Raw genomic sequence first — 17,695 nt, 5'->3', positions numbered from 1 at the left:
AATATTCAGCTACTTACTGACCTCCTTCATTTTTTTTTTTTTTTAGCCCAGACAGCCAATCTAATTATTGCCATGCTGTCCTGGTAGGTTTGTCAGAATTAGAGAGTCATTCCTTAATATCAGGATCTATCCCCTTACTGAGTACGATTTCATCGATCTTCGATTCATGACTCGATGATGAGTGGCCGCTCTGATAAGATTTCACAGTTTACGTTGAGAACGCCAGATTGAATGATTCACCGTCGCTATTTACTCTCCCCAATGTCGACTCTATGATACAACCTCATGTCAACAAATAACAAACTTGGTCTCACAACTCAAAATTTATCATCTTGGATTAGATCGATGAATCTAACTCTAACAAGGCTAGAGTCAGGTACCCGATCCCAGTGTCCAATGAAGGCGTCAGCAGTTAGATTAAAAGAGGGCCCCCTCGGCTCTTAATGGCACACACTTTGCAGTGTGGTTGCGTGGAGGCAGTGGGGAAGACAGAGGCTTCATTGGCATGGCTAGGCCTCAATTATACTAGCCAGAGGAAATAGGGCTTGAGGGCTTGAGTTTTTGGTCCTATGGGCTGGGCGATCGATGCCCGTTCGAGAGTTGAGTTTTGGAAACCGTTGGACTTTTGCTGGTAGTGGAAGCTGGGAGAGAGACCAGGATGTGCTACAGTAAGCTTGTGAAAGTATTAAGTTAAGGTGGTGAGGGCATCCCAATTGCACCTCCTTGTGTGTGTGGCTCTGGTGATAAAACACACTCTGCAGAGGGCACAGCCAAACAATGCTAACATTTACTTATATCTGCCAACATACTATTTAAATAATGCGAGAATTGAAAAATCATCCAGACATCCAACTTGCCTACAGTATGTATAACAAAAACCAGCTGTTTACCCACTTAGACCGGCTTCTCCACCAGTCACTCCATCAATACTCCGTAGGCCCAGGGCATTAGATTCGGAGATACTTGGAGGAAAGAAGAAGCGGAAAGAAGAACGGGCTTACAAGGTCAGGCTGGCTCCATGACTTGCATAAGAGAAGTCAGCCACGTTAGCCGACCTGCGAGCCTCTTCCTCATAATCTCAATCTCACACAGCCTTCGGGCATCGAATCGTGGAGGGGAAGGGTTCCTAGTCAAGCTGGCCCCCCTCCTTCAGGTAAACCTGACCAACGAACGTACAAACAGGGCTTGAAAACGAAAGGTTGTGCGGTGCGATGCTATTCTTGCGGGTGCGCCGTGTCTGAGAGTTGCCAGCTTGTAAGAGAGTTGACCGGGGTTGAGGGGGTTTGTGCAAGACACCCCTGTCTAGGGCCGGCCTTTTGCTAACGACACGCAACACAGCCTATGGTCAGTCAGTCAGTAAGTAAGGTGAGTCCACTCAGAGGATCATTCCCGGCTTGCTTTTTTATCAAGTCTCCATCGTGTGAGTGAATGCAGTGCTTCCTCTTAGCGGTGTCCTGTGCTGCTGGCCTACGCTCTCTTCGACTCAGACGGGTCTGCCACACCAGACCAGCCAACGTTGGCATCCACAAGTTCGTTTTACTTTAACTTTTACTTTTATCCTTGGCCTCTGCTCGTTTCTCTTCATTACTTCTTTCCCACCTTCAGGTCTTCACCCACTCGTTTCAATATCGTCCATCCTTGACTTATACCGAAGCCTCGTGATTGTTGCTTCCATACTCAGGCTAATTATTGCAAAACAAGACAGACTGCAATATATTACCTAGAGTAGTACACTCTTTCGGACCCGATTTTATATCACTTACATTCTTTCACCAACCCGTGGTGTTGGTTCGGTTTGCTGGCTTGGGCCGATTCATACCAAGCAAGCTTGGATATCAAAAACGAAATATCCCATAACTAACAAGCACTTGCCGAAGCGACTTGGACACTCCTATCTTTGGTTGGCGAGTTTGGTGCCATTCAATATATATACCGCCGCCTATTATCGTTTATCAACAACCATATCATAGTCACACCGCCGAACCAAGGTCGAGGAAGCATAGCCAATCCAGATTATGCAGTACCACTCAACGCTGCGAGCAATACGAGAAACAAAATTCATTTTGCAACGCTCTACGGGAACCAAAGAACGGTTAGTTCGAGGTTAGCCACCTACCAGCTGCCGTACTGGGGCTTTGCAACTACGCAACATCGTCTTCACCAACTGTTATAAACAATGCGGCGCACCCTATCAATCGTTCTGGGCTCTTTGGCCCTACTGGTCACAGTGGCCGTGGTAGCAGTTCTTATTGTTCTCACAATTCATACACCCAAAGAATCAAGCGGCCGAACACTCTCGAAAGTTTCTGTTGCCCTCGAGGTTGTGACTCTCGTCATCCTCTGCTGGTTCGCCTCCACATATGTTTCAACTTCCTTCCGACGATGGTCGACACGATGCCTGGGTGTTGACTTTGGTGCTTGTCTCTTGTCAATACTATTTGCTACTGTTGCAACAGTGGCTACTCTCATTCAATTCAGCAAGTCTAAATTCGAAAATGAGCATGGGTTCACAGGCTCGAGTAAGAGCAGTCTTCTCGTCGGCCTGTCCGCTAGTCTTGGGGTGTGCTTCTTCCTTCAAACCGGTTTCTTATCTGTTCATTTCTTCCTTACACGGCAAAGCGATCAGAAGGCACTTTCACTCCACACTCTAGAGGAGGACCGAGGCTTGCCATCATTCCGATCCAAGACGTCTCTGAAGTCGATCCCCTATAGTCACACAGCTTCAGATCATGACACAGCCCCCAGGATGATGAACTCGATGGACTCTCAAACACCCACCCCATCCATACGTGGACGTCCCAGATCCGGCACTTCAAATTCAATCAAGGTTCAACTTTCAAATGCTATTCGGTCTGCGACTATCAGAAGTCACGTGTCGTCAAGTGAGTTTCGACGACCAATATCGACCGACTCGACGATATATCAGTCGAGTGAAGATGTTTTTGACACCTGGGATACGTCGTCTGTTGATACAAACAACCGTCAAGTGGTTATGGAAGCTGCAACTCCTCCTCAGCAAACCCAAGGCCATTTTCTCGAGACAATTCCTGGTAGTCCTTCACCAAGCAGAACGTCCACACCGAACAACGATATGCCTCTCGAGCCACCGAGGATCCGCATGCGAAGCCGAAGCTTCAGTCCGGTAACTATAACACGTGAGCAAATGAGCCCTCAAACGTCGACGACCGATCTCCCTGAGCCGTCCCTGAGTGAATCTCATATCCATCCGCTCTTCCGATCCGACTCGCCTACGCCGCCCCCAATGGCTACGCCTGGCACGGTTGTCTTGGCCTCGCCCAATGCTGGACAAGTCATCACACACCGCCAGAGTGTACGGTCTCTGCGGTCTGCCTCCATAACAGTGGGCCCAAGCCCTCTCAGCCATCGGGATGAGCACGAGAGCATTAGAGAGGAGCAAGAGTCCGAGACAGACTCCCTAACGACAATTGACCGGCCGCTCACACCTCCCATTCCTGGGTGGGTTATGGGTGCCGGTGCTCGATCAAGTTGGTCGGATTATAACAACCGAAAGTCAAAAATCGACAATGAAGATGTTGGAGAAAGTAAGAAGCAGGAAAAGAACTAACGATGTCACTCTGGCTGAGTGACAGTATAATGATAAAAATGAGGAGGGGCATGTGAAACAGCGGGCACTATGACATGGACAGACTCCATTTTCTTATCTTTTTTTTTTATCCTTCCAGACGCCACCGGATGGTAAACTCAAGAGTTCCGTATAGACCTGGTGGAACGAACTGAGGAGGATTATTTGTATACCAATGAAAATAGCGAGGCGCTTTTATGACTTGACCTTCTGCGCTAGAGGCGCGAGGATGGACGACAGAGATGCATTGTAAGGTAGAACAAAAGCTAGAAAGCTTAGACGCAATATCAAACAAACATTTGTTAAAAGAGCCTGAGGATATTCGTCTTGGATAATATGTTGAGGAATCCTTCCATGCACGCCTTTGAGCCAAGAGGCAGAGACAAGACTCTCAAAAGGCTCTATACCTTATTCTTTAAGCCTTGCAAAGCATACATGTTTTGACATCTCGAATCACTGGCATGTGGTGCAAGACTGTCTCAGAGAAAATCCCCGTGTTCCTCCACGTGGCGAGGTTATTTGTGTGGGGGATCTAATAGAATCTCCTTTTACGTGTTACGAGTTTCCATCACTGGTTCGGTTCCAAATAAAGCTTCTCCCTTCGCAAGGCCTAGACATTAAGTTTGGCGACGTCAATACCCAGAGCATGCATGATAGGTGTATTTCAGGGATGGCCATGTTGTTGACTCTCGTCGACAGAAGAGATTCGAACTTAATTTCAGGATGAAGAACTCTAGATGTATGCGTACGGATGTTCCCAGCAGAAATCCACTCTGCTTCTCTGCCTAGTACTGACTCTCTCTTTTTCACAGTCTACTCCGTAGGTACTGATCAATACATCCCTGGAGCCTCTGATAAAATATAGCTCTTATTCTCAGGCAACAGGACGCGCGCCTTCGAGCCATTTGGTAGCCTGGAGTGGCTGACAAAGGCACACTAGGCTATTTTTGGTGGTAGCTGGCTTGAAAGTAACCCTTCCAACTCACAGGTTCATGCCCCACCTTTTCCCTCAGCCAAACGTCAACTTCGTCCAGGCTGTAAACCACTAAGCTTTCCTCCAACACACTTCTATATCTACGTCGACGATTTTATTTTCTCCTACCCGACCTCTCTCCCACATACTCTCCCCCTCATCAACAAATCTTCGATCTTGACTCATCGAATCGTCTCTACTACCGCGCCTGTACCGAGCGAGACGACTCTATCTAGATCCCAGGTTGCACTTTGCCTCGCACCTCCCCACCTCAAAGTGACAGAGTCTTCGCCCATCATGAAGGTCACCTTCAAGGTACGTCACGATTCATGCGACGCTGAATCTGCGTTGATGAGCTCGATTTCTCGTGCTTGGTTTCATGGTCCTGGAAGCTGACTAACCGTATTCCAGGATCTCAAGCAACAAAAGTTTACCCTCGACGTCGAGCCTTCTGAGCTGGTATGCCTGCCCCGCGTTGGCGCTTGTAGCTGTATGCGCAAATCATTCAGCCAGCTGATACCTCGATAGATTTCTGCCGTCAAAGAAAAGATCTCAGCTGAGAAAGGATGGGAGCCCAAGCTGCAGAAACTGATCTACTCTGGTACTTACTTATCTCTTCTGTCGCACTACATCGTCGCTGACGTTATGCCAAGGCAAGATTCTGAAGGATGAAGAGACTGTTGGCTCCTACAACATTGAAGAGAAGGGCTTTGTGGTCTGTATGGTGAACAAGGTATGGAACAACGACTCCTTGATAGGAGCTTGCGTACTGACAGCTCGCAATAGCCTAAGCCCAAGCCCGAACCCAAGGCGGCCGAATCCAGTGCTCCTCCTGCCACACCCGCCCAAGCTGTTACCAACACACCTGCTGCCCCTGCGGCCCCTGCACAATCTTCATCTCATCAGGCTGCTGTCCCCGCCACACCTACTCCTCAGCGCTCTGTGGATGCTGGAACTGGTGCTCAAGCTGAGGAGCCTTCCGGCCTTGCTATGGGATCCCAGCGCACCGAGGCAATCGCAAACATGGAGGCCATGGGCTTCGAAAGAAGCCAGATTGAAGCGGCCATGCGCGCTGCTTTCAACAACCCTGACCGTGCTGTCGAGTATCTTCTTAATGTTCGTCTTGGATTTTCCGGGCTGTCGTGAGCGACGATTGCTTACTTGGTTTATATTAGGGCATTCCCGACAATATCCGACAAGAGCAGCAGCAGCGCGAGGCTGCTCCTGCGGCCCCTGCTTCACAACCAGCTCAACCCGCCGCTTCCGCCCAGGGTGCCTCTGATGACGGTGGCGTGAATTTGTTCGATCTTGCTGCTCAACGTGGAGGTTCTGGTGGCCGAGGAGGAAATGGAGGGAACCAGGCGGCGGCAGCCGCAGCAGCTGCAGCAGCTGCTGGACAAGGTGGCGATCTGGGTAACCTCGACTTTCTTCGACACAATGCTCAATTCCAGCAGCTCCGCCAGGTTGTTCAGCAACAACCGCAGATGCTCGAGCCAATTCTTCAGCAGCTTGGAGCCGGCAATCCTCAATTGGCCGAGTTGATTGCTACAAATCCAGACCAATTTCTCCAGCTTCTCGGTGAATATGCCGATGACGACACCCCCCTACCCCCTGGGGCTCAGGCCATTTCGGTCACTGAGGAGGAACGAGATGCTATCGAGAGGGTGAGGTTTTTCATTTCGATACGGCCTTGAATCTAAATTACTGACATACATTAGTTGTGCCGCCTAGGATTTGATAGAGATCAGGCTATTCAGGCCTATTTTGCCTGCGACAAGAACGAAGAACTAGCTGCTAACTTCCTCTTTGACCAACCAGAGGATGACGAGCCTGCCCCCAACAACAACTAGGGGCAGATAAGCTGTGCAGAACAATACGCGTTACGATTATGAACCGAAGGAAAGGGCACAAAACCAGGCATTCTCTGTGGAATAACCATCTGGCGGCGGCGACGGACCAGGGATAGGACAACAGAAGAAGATCATGAAAAGAATGCAGCCATTGGTCTTAGCTAATAGAGCAGGCATAAGTGGTGGTTTTGATCTTAGAAAGCTCCCATTCTATATTTACATTGTGAGAATCAACACCTGATGTAAGGTGGGTAGGTCACTGAGGATTGTTCAGCTACCTCTATCCTTACCCTATCGTGTTATAGTGACTACCTTACCTAGGTATGAAGCTACCTTGATCGAGTAGTATGATGGGATGTCAAAGTCAGAGAGAATACGAATTATGCTGAATCTCACTGCTGTTCATAGGATAACAAATTCAAGCTTCATGGTCTAAACGCTAGAATAATTCGAGCCTCTGCATTGCGAGGGAGGGAGGGATAAATTAGGTCCGGTACTCACAGGGCATCCTAAGTTTGTTCTATAAGACGAAAATTATTGTAAGCATTGATATCTTTCTAAAATTCAAACCCGAAGTGCATGTCGTTTCCGAAATGGCTCAACTGCCAGGCCATATGACCCAATTTCGGTAACCGTTAAAACAACCCGATGAGTGTCAAATGGTATCCCATATCTTGAGTAAGATATTGTTATATGTAGTTTTACGGCCTCGGTACTGTAGCATGGGTGATGCGCTCTGCGGCTGCCATTGCGCGGTCAGTCGTCGACATGTCTAGTCGCAAGCACTAGGAATCCTCACGTCTCTCCAGCCATATAAGAAGATTCTTTCTCCCTCCTCTGTATACTTTCTGTACTTTTCCAGTTTTTTAGTTTGCGGTCTACCTAGGCTGGCCTTGTACAGAGACAATCACGAGACTCACACATCATGCTAGAGTCCTGCTGAGATTTCTTATATCCAGTCACTGATCATCCGACCCTGCTACCCCTATGTTTGGATCGTCAACTTGACTCGACACAAGCCACTTTACGCCCGTTGGATGGCATGAAGCTACGATTTGTCGAGACGAGAGACAGGCGTCACTTATCATGACGATATATGTTACTAAACAGGTTTAAGATTCCATGTTGTACCTTACCCTAGGAGAATTATTATTCTGTAGAGACTGCTCTCGAAGCTAATTCCGTGTAACCCTTTCTTTCATTCGTGAGCAAATAAAAAACCCCATGGGTATCATGCCTGTCCCCGTTACGCCGCCCGAATCATTTCTCCGATTTTGGACGTACTCTTGATCCTGATTTCGGACTGATTTATGTCCTCTCCCAGCTCAAGCCTCTTGAGCAATGGGTTCACCGTTTAGACCGTAGGCTACTGCCTGCTTCTTTTTCCTCTTCTTTTTCTTCGCGTCACCTTCGTCGTCGTCCTTGAACAGCTCCTCTCGTCTCTTGCGCATGATCTCGGCCTGCTCGTCAGCTCGACGTTTCTCCTCGGCCTCGTATTCTTCCTGGATCTTGCGTTGTTCAGCCTCGATGTCTGCCACTGGCTCAAACTCGCTACCGGTGAAAGCCTTGTACTCTTCTAGATCGATCTTTACCGTCTTCTCGCCAATGAGAGCAGCGTTGACGCGTTGTGGACAGTGACGCTCCTCACGATTAAATTTGAGTTTGACATGACGCCGCTGCTTGCCCGGGAACATTTTGGAAATCATCTCAAAGTCCGTACCGAGCATGCGCAGACCGCGATAGAAGAGCTCTGTCTCTGCGTCGGTCCAGATATTGGGGCCCTTAAGTTTGGAGGTGTTCATGAACGAGTTGCTGGTGATGAGGCGCGTGAAGTCGTTTTCTTCGACTGTTTCCATATCTCCGGCTGCAGCGGCTGCTCGAGCATGTCTGTCTACAGCCAACGAGCTTTGGTCGATCACGATCTGCCCATCAACAATACGGAATTGAGGTCCTGAAGGTGCAACCGGAGCTGAAACCGAAGGAGCTGGCGAGGATGCAGCGGGGCTTCCAACTTTCCCTCCTTGGCCACCGTCTTCGGGGGTTGCTGAGCTGTCACGTTCGCCGTCAACTCCGAGTTTGATCTTCATTCTTGCCCGCCTCTCTCGTTCTCGTAGCTCATCATGTCTGCTGAATTTCTTTCCAATGTGAAGATCCTTGGTTAAATCAGCCATCTTAAGCTTCTGTAAGTCCACCAGTTGAGATTCTGAATCTTCTGGCGTAAGTGAGCGCGCGCGTCTGTTTTTTGGTGTACTTGTACCGCTCTGGGTAGTCCTGCGTTTTCTGGGCTGTCTGGATGCCGCGCTTTGTTCATCGGTTTTCCTCTGACGTTTCTTCGTTTTCGAGCCTCCCTCTTTTTCAACCTCATCCTGGGTTGCCTGGTTACTCTGTTTCCTGGTCCGTGGCCTACGCGTTGATCGGGGCACATTCTGCGGTTCTCCTGAGGTCTCTTCGGGTGTATGATTCAAGTCAGCAGCGGGGAGAGATGGTGTATTTGAAAGATCAGTTCCACTTGGGCCTTCCGAGTCATCTGGAGTTGGTGTTTGCAGAACAGGAGACGGAGCATCGTCGGTACTACTTGAGTGAGTCTCACTATACTGCGCAGGAGACTGTTGACTTTGTTGCTCGCTCGAGGTTGTCGCTTGGGCAGCCGTGGAAGGCACTCCGATTGTTTCAGGATTCCGCTCGGCACTTTGGTTCGCAAGTTCACTTTGCGTTTCTTCTGGAGACTTTTCTTGGGTAGACCCTTCAGTTGCAGCATGTTCGTCCGGCTTTGCAGGCTCCTGGATTGTCGATGGTGGGGTAGAAGATTGACGACCAAGTTCATGAGAACCTTGAATTTGCGATTCAATCGGTGAGCTCACGGGGTCCTTCGCCGATGCTGTTTCTAAAGGTTGATGGGAAACATCCTGAGCTTCTGAATCCCTTGAGTCGTGCGGAAGAGAAGCAGTTGGTGGTGCTTTGGGAGGTTGTGAGGGTACTGGTGCCGCGGGGCGTCGAGCGGCGGGGATCTTGGGTTTGAAGGCAGGCCCTCCTTTCTTTTTGAAAATGGAGCTCATTGCGCGAGCGTTTAATCATGCATGTATTGTATGCGATCTCCGATATGTTATCTGTGTTGACATTTCCGAACGAATTGCGACAAGAGAACGATTCAGAAACTAAGAAGTACTCGTACCAAGCAGCCCAGAAAAAAGGCAGAGAAAATAAAATGCGGGATGGTGGAGATCCAGTGGGCGAGAATTATCCGCCCATGCAAATCGATAAGAAGGGCTCCACTTTCCAAACGAAGCTAGACTGGTACTAATCCCCTTTGAGGTGGAGACGCCGCGCTTCTTGCTCTGCGACTCACTCAACTTCGAAATTTCAAACTCCTTACCCGAAGAAACGTTCCATCATCATAACACGCTCCCCCGCGCCATCACTTGATGACCGCTCGCACGTCTTTGCTTGCCACCGGAATTGGCTTGAAAGCGCTCGCACGACTGAACCGTCGCTTTTCTTTGGGAACGCGTCCGCCTTTTTACCCTATGCCACGCGACTTCTGATGCCTCTCACAACCACGTCCTCTGCCTCCCCTCACCCATCCACAGTCTCAAAGATGGAGGATAGGAAACGGCCTGCCATCAGCAGTGCCGATGATATAGCCCCTCCGAGCAAGCGAGTTGCCGTCAATGGCTCCAAGGCTAAAGATGACTCCTCCGACATGAAGGAAGAGAGTTGGATCGAGGTAAGTCACACGACGACATCTCCTATTGCCAATACTTGAGTATCCGGCCATGTGTTTTCCCCTGCACTCTGCCTATCATGCAGACTTCTATTTCCGGCTTCGTGCCATTCTGTTGGGATGGTCCTGGACGGCATTGCTCACCAAGCCAGTGATGATGCTCGCCTGCTTCTTGCGACACCGCAATAGTCGGCTCGGAAGTGCATTCGTCATGCACCTAAATGAGAAGCGCCTTCGCACAACCCAAGAAAACATCACGCAACTTGCTCGACGTATGGAGGTGGAAATGTCGCTGACCCAATCATCAGGCCTACACAAAGGGCGCCATCTACCGGCAGATGCAAGAATATAGTCGAAAGGCTTCTACGTACGAGTCACGCCTCGAGGAACTTCACAAAAGATCTGTCCATCACGACGACCACTTGAGACTTATCGATGCTTGGTGGCGACAGGTTTGTCCCACCCTTCTCCAGTCCCCACTATCTGTGGCATAGCTAAACAAAGAAACAGGTGCTTGAGGAAATGGAGCTTCTTTCAGACTCAGAGATCACTTCCACAACACCATCCGGTATGAGGACCTTTGTTCTATATTGTCAGCCGTGCTTTTTCTAAACTTATTCGTAGACCCTCCGTATCTGAGTGGCGTGACTTTCAAGGATCTGCATGAATTCCAGAAACATCTATCCGACAAAGGCAAGACGATCAAATCCAGAGCTGAAGCACTCCTCGGACGATTGGCCTCTTCGCGAGGCAAGATTGACCCCGATGCTGCTGCGTTGGAGAATAAGGTTGCAAGTCTGCTAGCAACTCAAAAGGAATACTTGTTCAAGTTGGACCGTTTGAAGGGTGAAAAGGACCAGCTCTCTGAACAACTGAATGCTGCGACTTTGCGATACTTCAAAGCGGAGAAGAAACTAGACCGTGCCAAAAGCGCTCAGGTGCAGAAGCTCGAACAACAAGCATTTGCTAATGCCACCCGCCCTTCTGCATCTGGTGATGGGAGCGCCGAGGCCGGCGAAACAAATGGCAACGCGGGTGAACTATTACTTAAGTATGAAGAGGCAACTGCAGCTGCTACCAAGCAAAAGGAACAACTCGATATTATCCTGGCTGAAATCAAGACCCTTCAGGACGAGAACTCGACTCTTAAAGCGAAGAGGGAGACCTTGACCGATGAAGACTTCATTCGGACCGACGTTTTCAAACAATTCAAAAACCAGAACGAGGATCTCATCAAACGTATCAACACCCTTGAAGCTACAAACAAACAGCTGCGAGAAGAAGCCGAAAAACTACAAGCCGAGCGATCGATGTTCAGAACTCAGCTTGAAGCAGACGCGAATCAGGTGACACAAGAACTTGAAGCTGAGATCATTTCCAGAGATCAAGATCTTGCCCGAGTGCGATCGGCGCGCGATGAATTGCTAGCCGAAACTACGCAACATAAGGCAAGATTAGAACAGGACCGGGCATCAATCGATCAAGTTAAGGCTCTGGCGTCTGCCAAAGAGGATAGGATTACGGCTTTAGAAGCAAAACTTTCACGCCTTCAACCAAACGAGGACCAGCAAGCTATTCGCCCGGATATCGAGGCATTGACAATTGATGAGCTTCGTCTGCAATACACAAAATTGGAGCGGGATTTCAACTCTATCAACACCGAATTCCCTGCTATGGAAAAGGCATACAAGAAAATAATTCAAATTGCTCAAAAGAAAGCGATGGACACGAGTGCTGTAGAGGAGCGCATGGCAATACTAATTGCAGAGAAGAGTAAAGCTGACCAGAAATACTTTGCCGCGCGAAAGGACGCAGACACTCGCAACAACGAGATTCGATCATTACGCCACCAGAACAGCAAGAGCTCGGAAATCATCGCCCAGCTAAAGGACCTCGAATCGCAGAACCGTACCCTACTGGGTAATTTGGATAAACAGTTGACCGACTTCAAACAAGCAAATGCAGCCCTGATGACAGAGAACAAGAAGATGGAAACAGCAAGCCTCGATGCTCTCCGCCGTACTGAGTCTTTGAACAAGCAAATTGCTGATCTGACAAACCTGGTCAGGTCTAAAGATGCGGCTTCTGCTGTGGTTCGTGAGCGCAACACTATGCAAGAGACTGAGGTGGAGAAGATGAAGGTCCGCCTCGAGCATGCTCAGAAAGATCGCGACAACTGGAAGAATAAGGCATTGAGCAATGCGTCTGAAGAGGAAGAAATGCTACGGGTAAGTGATCCAAGAAAAGAATTCTGTTGTTTTGGACGATTCTAACGCGCTTTCAGACGTTCGCTCTATGCACTATTTGTCGTATCAATTTCAAGAATACGGCGTTGAAGACGTGTGGCCATCTATTCTGCAACCAATGTGTGGATGATCGCATCAGCAATCGCATGCGGAAATGTCCTACATGTTCCCGAGCATTTGACAAGATGGACGTTATGCCCGTCCATCATTGAACGAACGCACCGAGAGCGCAATGGAAACAACCTATCTTGCACCTTGCTCTGTTTCTTACATATGCGATACCTCTTTTTCTACTTCTTTAATTGTTTGCGTCAAGCATTGAGCATCCATCGATACCTTCAGCCATTTGGGGGTGGCTGTATGTCCACAATCACCGGACTATGTTGGGCCATTATGATCTGGACAGCGCATCTTGACGGTTTCCTTCTCTGGGCTAGATGGCTACTCTTGGAAAGTCATCCGTGTATTTCTAAACCACTCAGCGGAACACTTCACGAGCCGCTGCATGCATGTATATACTGTTTGTAAAGAAAGGAAGGGGGTTGGGGGTTGGGGAGGTGCTGAGTCAGTGTATGAAATAGCAGGATAAATGGAAAGCGTCAATAAATTTGTAGTGGAATGGTTATCTATCGACGGCTGGTAGAACCGAAACCAGTACTCTCATGACGATTTGAATTGTTGGATCCAGATGACGATCCAGAACGACCACCCCATCCAGAACCTCCACGTCCGATGCTGCCATACCCATCGTTGTGGTGATTATGATGGTTTTGCTGGTTACGGCTACCGGCCCAATATCCTGCTGCGGCTCCTCCTGCGGCACCACTCCAGAACCCGGGTCTCCAAGTGTCGGATTGCGAAGAAGGCTTAGAACCGGGATATGGAGGTGGAGGGTCATCGCCGTCAGGACCCCATCCGGGGCCCCATCCTCCAGAGGACCATCCGTCGCGGCGGCGTCGCGGTCGGTTGGAGTTGCCGCCAGCCTCTTGTGCTCTGTAACACGCCGAGTAAAGTATCCAGGCGAGAATAGAAACGAAGATAGTTGTGAAGAGTAGAGCCCCCCAATCAGTACCACCTCTGCCGTCATTAAACCATCCTCCGTTGGCGATATTTGGATAACGGCGTTCGCCCTTCCTTGTCAAAGCAACTCTGTATTCGACACCGCAACTACCCTTCAGAACATAGGGGTCGTCGGGGGAGTTGTAACCCTCACATATTACATCCGTAGTGACAAGCTTGAGCTCTTCTGGAAGTGAGGCAGTACAACTCCATTGAATATCCTCATCACCCCAGCCGGAGCCTTCATTGGTGCAGCGCATCACATCAACATCATAAAGTTCACAGAGCGCCTTCTTGGAGACACAGCGCAGTTGGGGAATGGCGCCAACACGGCGATGATTCGTCATGGCTCCGTTACCGCGGAGGGTGAGAGATCGCACATCAGAAAGCTTGATGGCATCCTTGGGGCGGGCGGCCAGCACAAAAGCCGGCAGTGCAAGTAGCCAGGCGAGAGAGCCAGGTATCATGATGTTTTGGGGGCTATGACGTTAAGTCGAATATGTGCCCGTATGCTTATCGTGAGATTCTGATACGGATCGGACGGCGAGGTTTTAGAAATGATGGGAGTTTAGGTTTTATTTTGGACAGAAGAAGACGTGTTGAGTTGGACACGTGCCGGAGCGATAAGAAGTCTAAAGATGGGCTTGAATGATGATGTGGCGATCTGTAGTCAGCTCTGATGATTTGTTCAGAGTCTGTGGTAGCATCCAATGAAAAGACGAATAGACGATTGTTGCCTAAGGCTTGAACTGGCAGTCATGAGGGCAAAGATGGCCAAACTCGTTCTTGACAGCCGTAGAGAGACCTGGCCTCTAGCGATACCAAATACAGGTTCGTTTTCATAAGTCCAGTACAGTACTCGATTATCTCGCTGACTATGAACCTCCAAGGTCACCATGATGACATCCAATTTGTCCTAAATAAAGCCTCACATTAGGGTCTTTCGTTCGAGCGACTTCAGATATAGCAGCATAACGCAGTGTCGAGTAAAGGAGGAGAACACTAAGTAATGCGTTTTCTATTGCGTTCTGTGTAGTAAAAAGGCACAAAGTCCATACGGTGGTGGATCACATCTGCATCATCCGGTCCTGGTCGTCGGAGTGAGGCTTCGCGACATACATACAACATCGAGCGGCGGCAAACCCGACAAGAATGCTTACAGCAATACAATCATAGCATCGTAAGCAAGTTTCCAAAATTTCTCCACTCAATAAGAAGGGTTTTCATGTCATGTTACTGTTCCATCTTTGGGGCCATGGTCTATATAATGCAGGTGTTGAAGCTTGAGGTAATTGTTCAAGCTTTACGGTGTTATAACATAAGTTCTGTAACTTGCTTCAAAAACTTCAGAATTAGATAGATCCTCATCTACTCTTTTACTGCAATAATTTCGCAGAATCAACATACACTTCAGGTATATAGCGTCCTGCAAGAAACTATTTCACATGCCGCAGCTCCAGGGTGGATGTGATCCAAGCAGGGAGCATCCTCGTTTATCGCCCCATAGCCATGAAACAATCCTTTATGCGAAACTGTGGAACCTCACCTGAACGTATAGGCGTTCAGGCGTTACGAGAAATATTATTCTAGATGCCCTGGGAAGCCAGAAAGCCTCAGATCTTGAGACAGGTAGGGTATAGATGAAGCCCAAAATAAACTTACCGAAGACTCCCCTGACCTTATGCTAACTTACCTATATATTTCTATCATTTAGGGTTAAAGCCTTTAGTTCTCCTGTCTCCTCCAGAGTTCCAATGTCATCAACCTGACGGTTATAGCGGCGCAATACAAGGAGGCACTGTCATGCTTTGTCGCACACGAGTACCCCTCGAGAATACTCGATAGAACAGCCATGGGGTCAACTCAAATGCACCCGTCTTTGTGTTCAAGTCAATTCAAAACACTTATTGATTAAAGACAAGTTTGGAAAAAGCTCAATTGACAAAAGCGGCAGCAGGATGTATCGTACTGGCAAAAGTCCTCCGAGCAAGGATGCTGATAGCATATGGCCTAGGATACAAGATCCTTCGCTCGACTACCTCTAATGTTAGGCTCGCACGGGACGCGGAAGTTTCAAATACCCTCATGCAAGAGTCACTCCCAACAACTTAGCCTCCTAGATGATCATCATTGAGAGTGTAAGGGCTAACCTTACAAACCGGCACTGATTTGGCGACTTGGGAACTTACTTTAGAGAATAGAGCCCCAAACGTGAAGTGCACTGCCCGGGCAGCTTCCCACGTTCCACAGTATCTTTTCTTTCAACAGGAAGTTGTTCTGCAGTTGATGAGCAATACCGAGTTGCAGCCACCCGTCTTCGCGAATGCGAGAATTGCGAAGCTGTTGGTTGTGCCCTGATGACAAGCCACGCAATCTAGAATTTACCGGATTTAGCGACCAACAACATTAACGGATACGAAAATGAGTTTAATGACCGGGATTCGGACTCGGGAGCTCCCGATCACCTCCTAGCTCTCATTCTATGCTGACAATCGGGAACCGGCGTCAAGAACTCACCGATTCCGATGATCACCATCAGTATTCAGCAGTTGACAGGATTGGAAGTTTACCCGAATCTTCTGAAGACCACATCGCTATTGAACGAGATTGTTATTGCTCTTCTCATTATTGTGCAGCATACGGATCCATCTGTGCACCAAAGTGCTACCATACTCGAACCTCAATACCTCATCGAGGTGACATGAATCTGATGCACAACGGCTTGTGTATTGCAATGCTTGCCCCCTGTGATACGGCGCTGGGACATTCAACATCACTCTGGAGCCTGTTGCTTGTGCTGACTGACTATGTATGGCATACCTGAAGCTCGAGGCTTGTGGAGTGCCAGTGATTGTTGCGTCCAGGGACTCTTGTTGGATAACATAATTATATTGGCCTAATCGTGGCTTCGAAGCGTGCCGAAGTCCCGTGCTTATTATTTACCCGGCTCCGGTTTTAACTGTCTTTTAATAAAAGCTCCGAAGCCTGGAGTAGGCTACTAGGCTACGTATGTAAGTAATAAAAGTGAACCGATAGTGGCAGATTGAAGCGAGCCCGGCGCTGTCCGAAAGCAGCAACCGTTTCGACGCCGCAGAAATGCTCCACAGAAGCTCGGCCGCCTAAGCTCTCTGCGACGAATACCTGTCTGATCGTAGTTAGGTTGGCTGGCGGGAAAAGGGCAGGAGATATAAATGTGGGGCCAAGAATTACAGGACCCAGATAGACGACAAAGTATTATATTTCTTTTATAGAACAACCACGGAGTAAAAAATAACGAATTTTTCCTTCTTTCGGAATTATCAAAAGAATGAAATCGTAGAGCCATGTCGAACCCACATAGTTATAATTCTAATTCTAATTCCAATACTAATAGCTTTCAGATGCGAACGACTTGATTCCTTGTCTGTCCTTTTCAACCTAACCGAGTTGAAGACTGTGAGTAAGCGCTGGATGCATTTTCGCTCCGTAGGATTACCCACCACGGGCTGTCGGACTACTGCGGGAGTCCGAGGGCAGATCCAATGATTCAAGATGGTCAGAGACAGACAGCCAGAGACAATATACGCGGTGAGATGACTCAAACAATCGGTACATCTGCAGCTTTTTGACCGGGAGGATTGTACAGTCTCCATCGCAACGGGGTTCTCTGACTCCCAAGACATTGGATGCTGAGATCACACACAGATCAGAGATCCCTGTACTGGACCGGCTTACGGGGTCTTGAATACGCCTGAGCATGAGTGACAAGTGACAATGGAACATTCTTCACCAAGGATGCTCCCCCCCAGGCTCCAATCTGCAAGAACCCCATATTTGAGCCGCCAATGAATGATTAGCGGATCAGAAATTCGTTTAGCTGAAAAGGGAAGAGAAGCGTAATCGACCTCTGGACCAGGCGACTTTTTGTGTCCCGGGCCCGCGTCCGACAGCAAGGTACGCTAAGCCAGTCCAACAGACGTGGATGTGTTGCCCAAGCTCAGTTATTTAAATAAATTGTCCATTCATCTCGAGTCGCATTTTCTTGTGTTCTCGATCGAGAAATAAAACAGATCCTTCGCACATTGTTTCTCACCAACACAGTCCGCACTGATAGGAAGCTGCTCACTTGGGGCCTCATCGTTGCCCGTGCTGCAGCTTATTCGACTTGGACTCTCTATGCGAAAAATACATGAACGATCAATACGCATGATTCGCTAATCTCGACGACAACCATATCAACTCAACACCCACTGGTGTTTCCTT

The 17,695-nt window shown here is 48.7% G+C and overlaps 5 protein-coding genes across 5 annotated transcripts; 3 read left to right on the top strand and 2 right to left on the bottom strand.

The window, feature by feature from the left end:
- Positions 1 to 2,176: 2,176 nt before the first annotated feature.
- Positions 2,177 to 3,586, top strand: FPRO_04877 (uncharacterized protein; the record flags this gene model as incomplete). Its single annotated transcript, XM_031230435.1, has 1 exon — positions 2,177 to 3,586. One exon carries the CDS (start codon positions 2,177 to 2,179, stop codon positions 3,584 to 3,586), a length of 1,410 nt encoding a protein of 469 aa, XP_031080572.1.
- A 1,288-nt stretch (positions 3,587 to 4,874) lies between these two features.
- FPRO_04876 (uncharacterized protein) lies at positions 4,875 to 6,427 on the top strand (the record flags this gene model as incomplete). Its single annotated transcript, XM_031230434.1, has 7 exons — positions 4,875 to 4,892; positions 4,989 to 5,036; positions 5,106 to 5,178; positions 5,231 to 5,310; positions 5,364 to 5,693; positions 5,753 to 6,241; positions 6,296 to 6,427. The coding sequence occupies 7 exons, from the start codon at positions 4,875 to 4,877 to the stop codon at positions 6,425 to 6,427; spliced, it is 1,170 nt and encodes a 389-aa protein (XP_031080571.1).
- Positions 6,428 to 7,752: 1,325 nt separating this feature from the next.
- FPRO_04875 (uncharacterized protein) lies at positions 7,753 to 9,483 on the bottom strand (the record flags this gene model as incomplete). Its single annotated transcript, XM_031230433.1, has 1 exon — positions 7,753 to 9,483. One exon carries the CDS (start codon positions 9,481 to 9,483, stop codon positions 7,753 to 7,755), a length of 1,731 nt encoding a protein of 576 aa, XP_031080570.1.
- A 539-nt stretch (positions 9,484 to 10,022) lies between these two features.
- On the top strand, positions 10,023 to 12,606 carry FPRO_04874 (uncharacterized protein; the record flags this gene model as incomplete). The annotated part of the gene is made up of 5 exons (XM_031230432.1): positions 10,023 to 10,151; positions 10,457 to 10,600; positions 10,659 to 10,716; positions 10,773 to 12,376; positions 12,433 to 12,606. 5 exons carry the CDS (start codon positions 10,023 to 10,025, stop codon positions 12,604 to 12,606), a joined length of 2,109 nt encoding a protein of 702 aa, XP_031080569.1.
- A 414-nt stretch (positions 12,607 to 13,020) lies between these two features.
- FPRO_04873 (uncharacterized protein) lies at positions 13,021 to 13,920 on the bottom strand (the record flags this gene model as incomplete). The annotated part of the gene is made up of 1 exon (XM_031230431.1): positions 13,021 to 13,920. One exon carries the CDS (start codon positions 13,918 to 13,920, stop codon positions 13,021 to 13,023), a length of 900 nt encoding a protein of 299 aa, XP_031080568.1.
- Positions 13,921 to 17,695: the final 3,775 nt, after the last annotated feature.

Source organism: Fusarium proliferatum (assembly GCF_900067095.1).
Source record: "Fusarium proliferatum ET1 genome assembly, contig: FPRO_scaffold004, whole genome shotgun sequence".
Classification (NCBI taxonomy): domain Eukaryota; kingdom Fungi; phylum Ascomycota; class Sordariomycetes; order Hypocreales; family Nectriaceae; genus Fusarium; species Fusarium proliferatum.
This window is presented reverse-complemented; position numbering and strand designations above follow the sequence as displayed.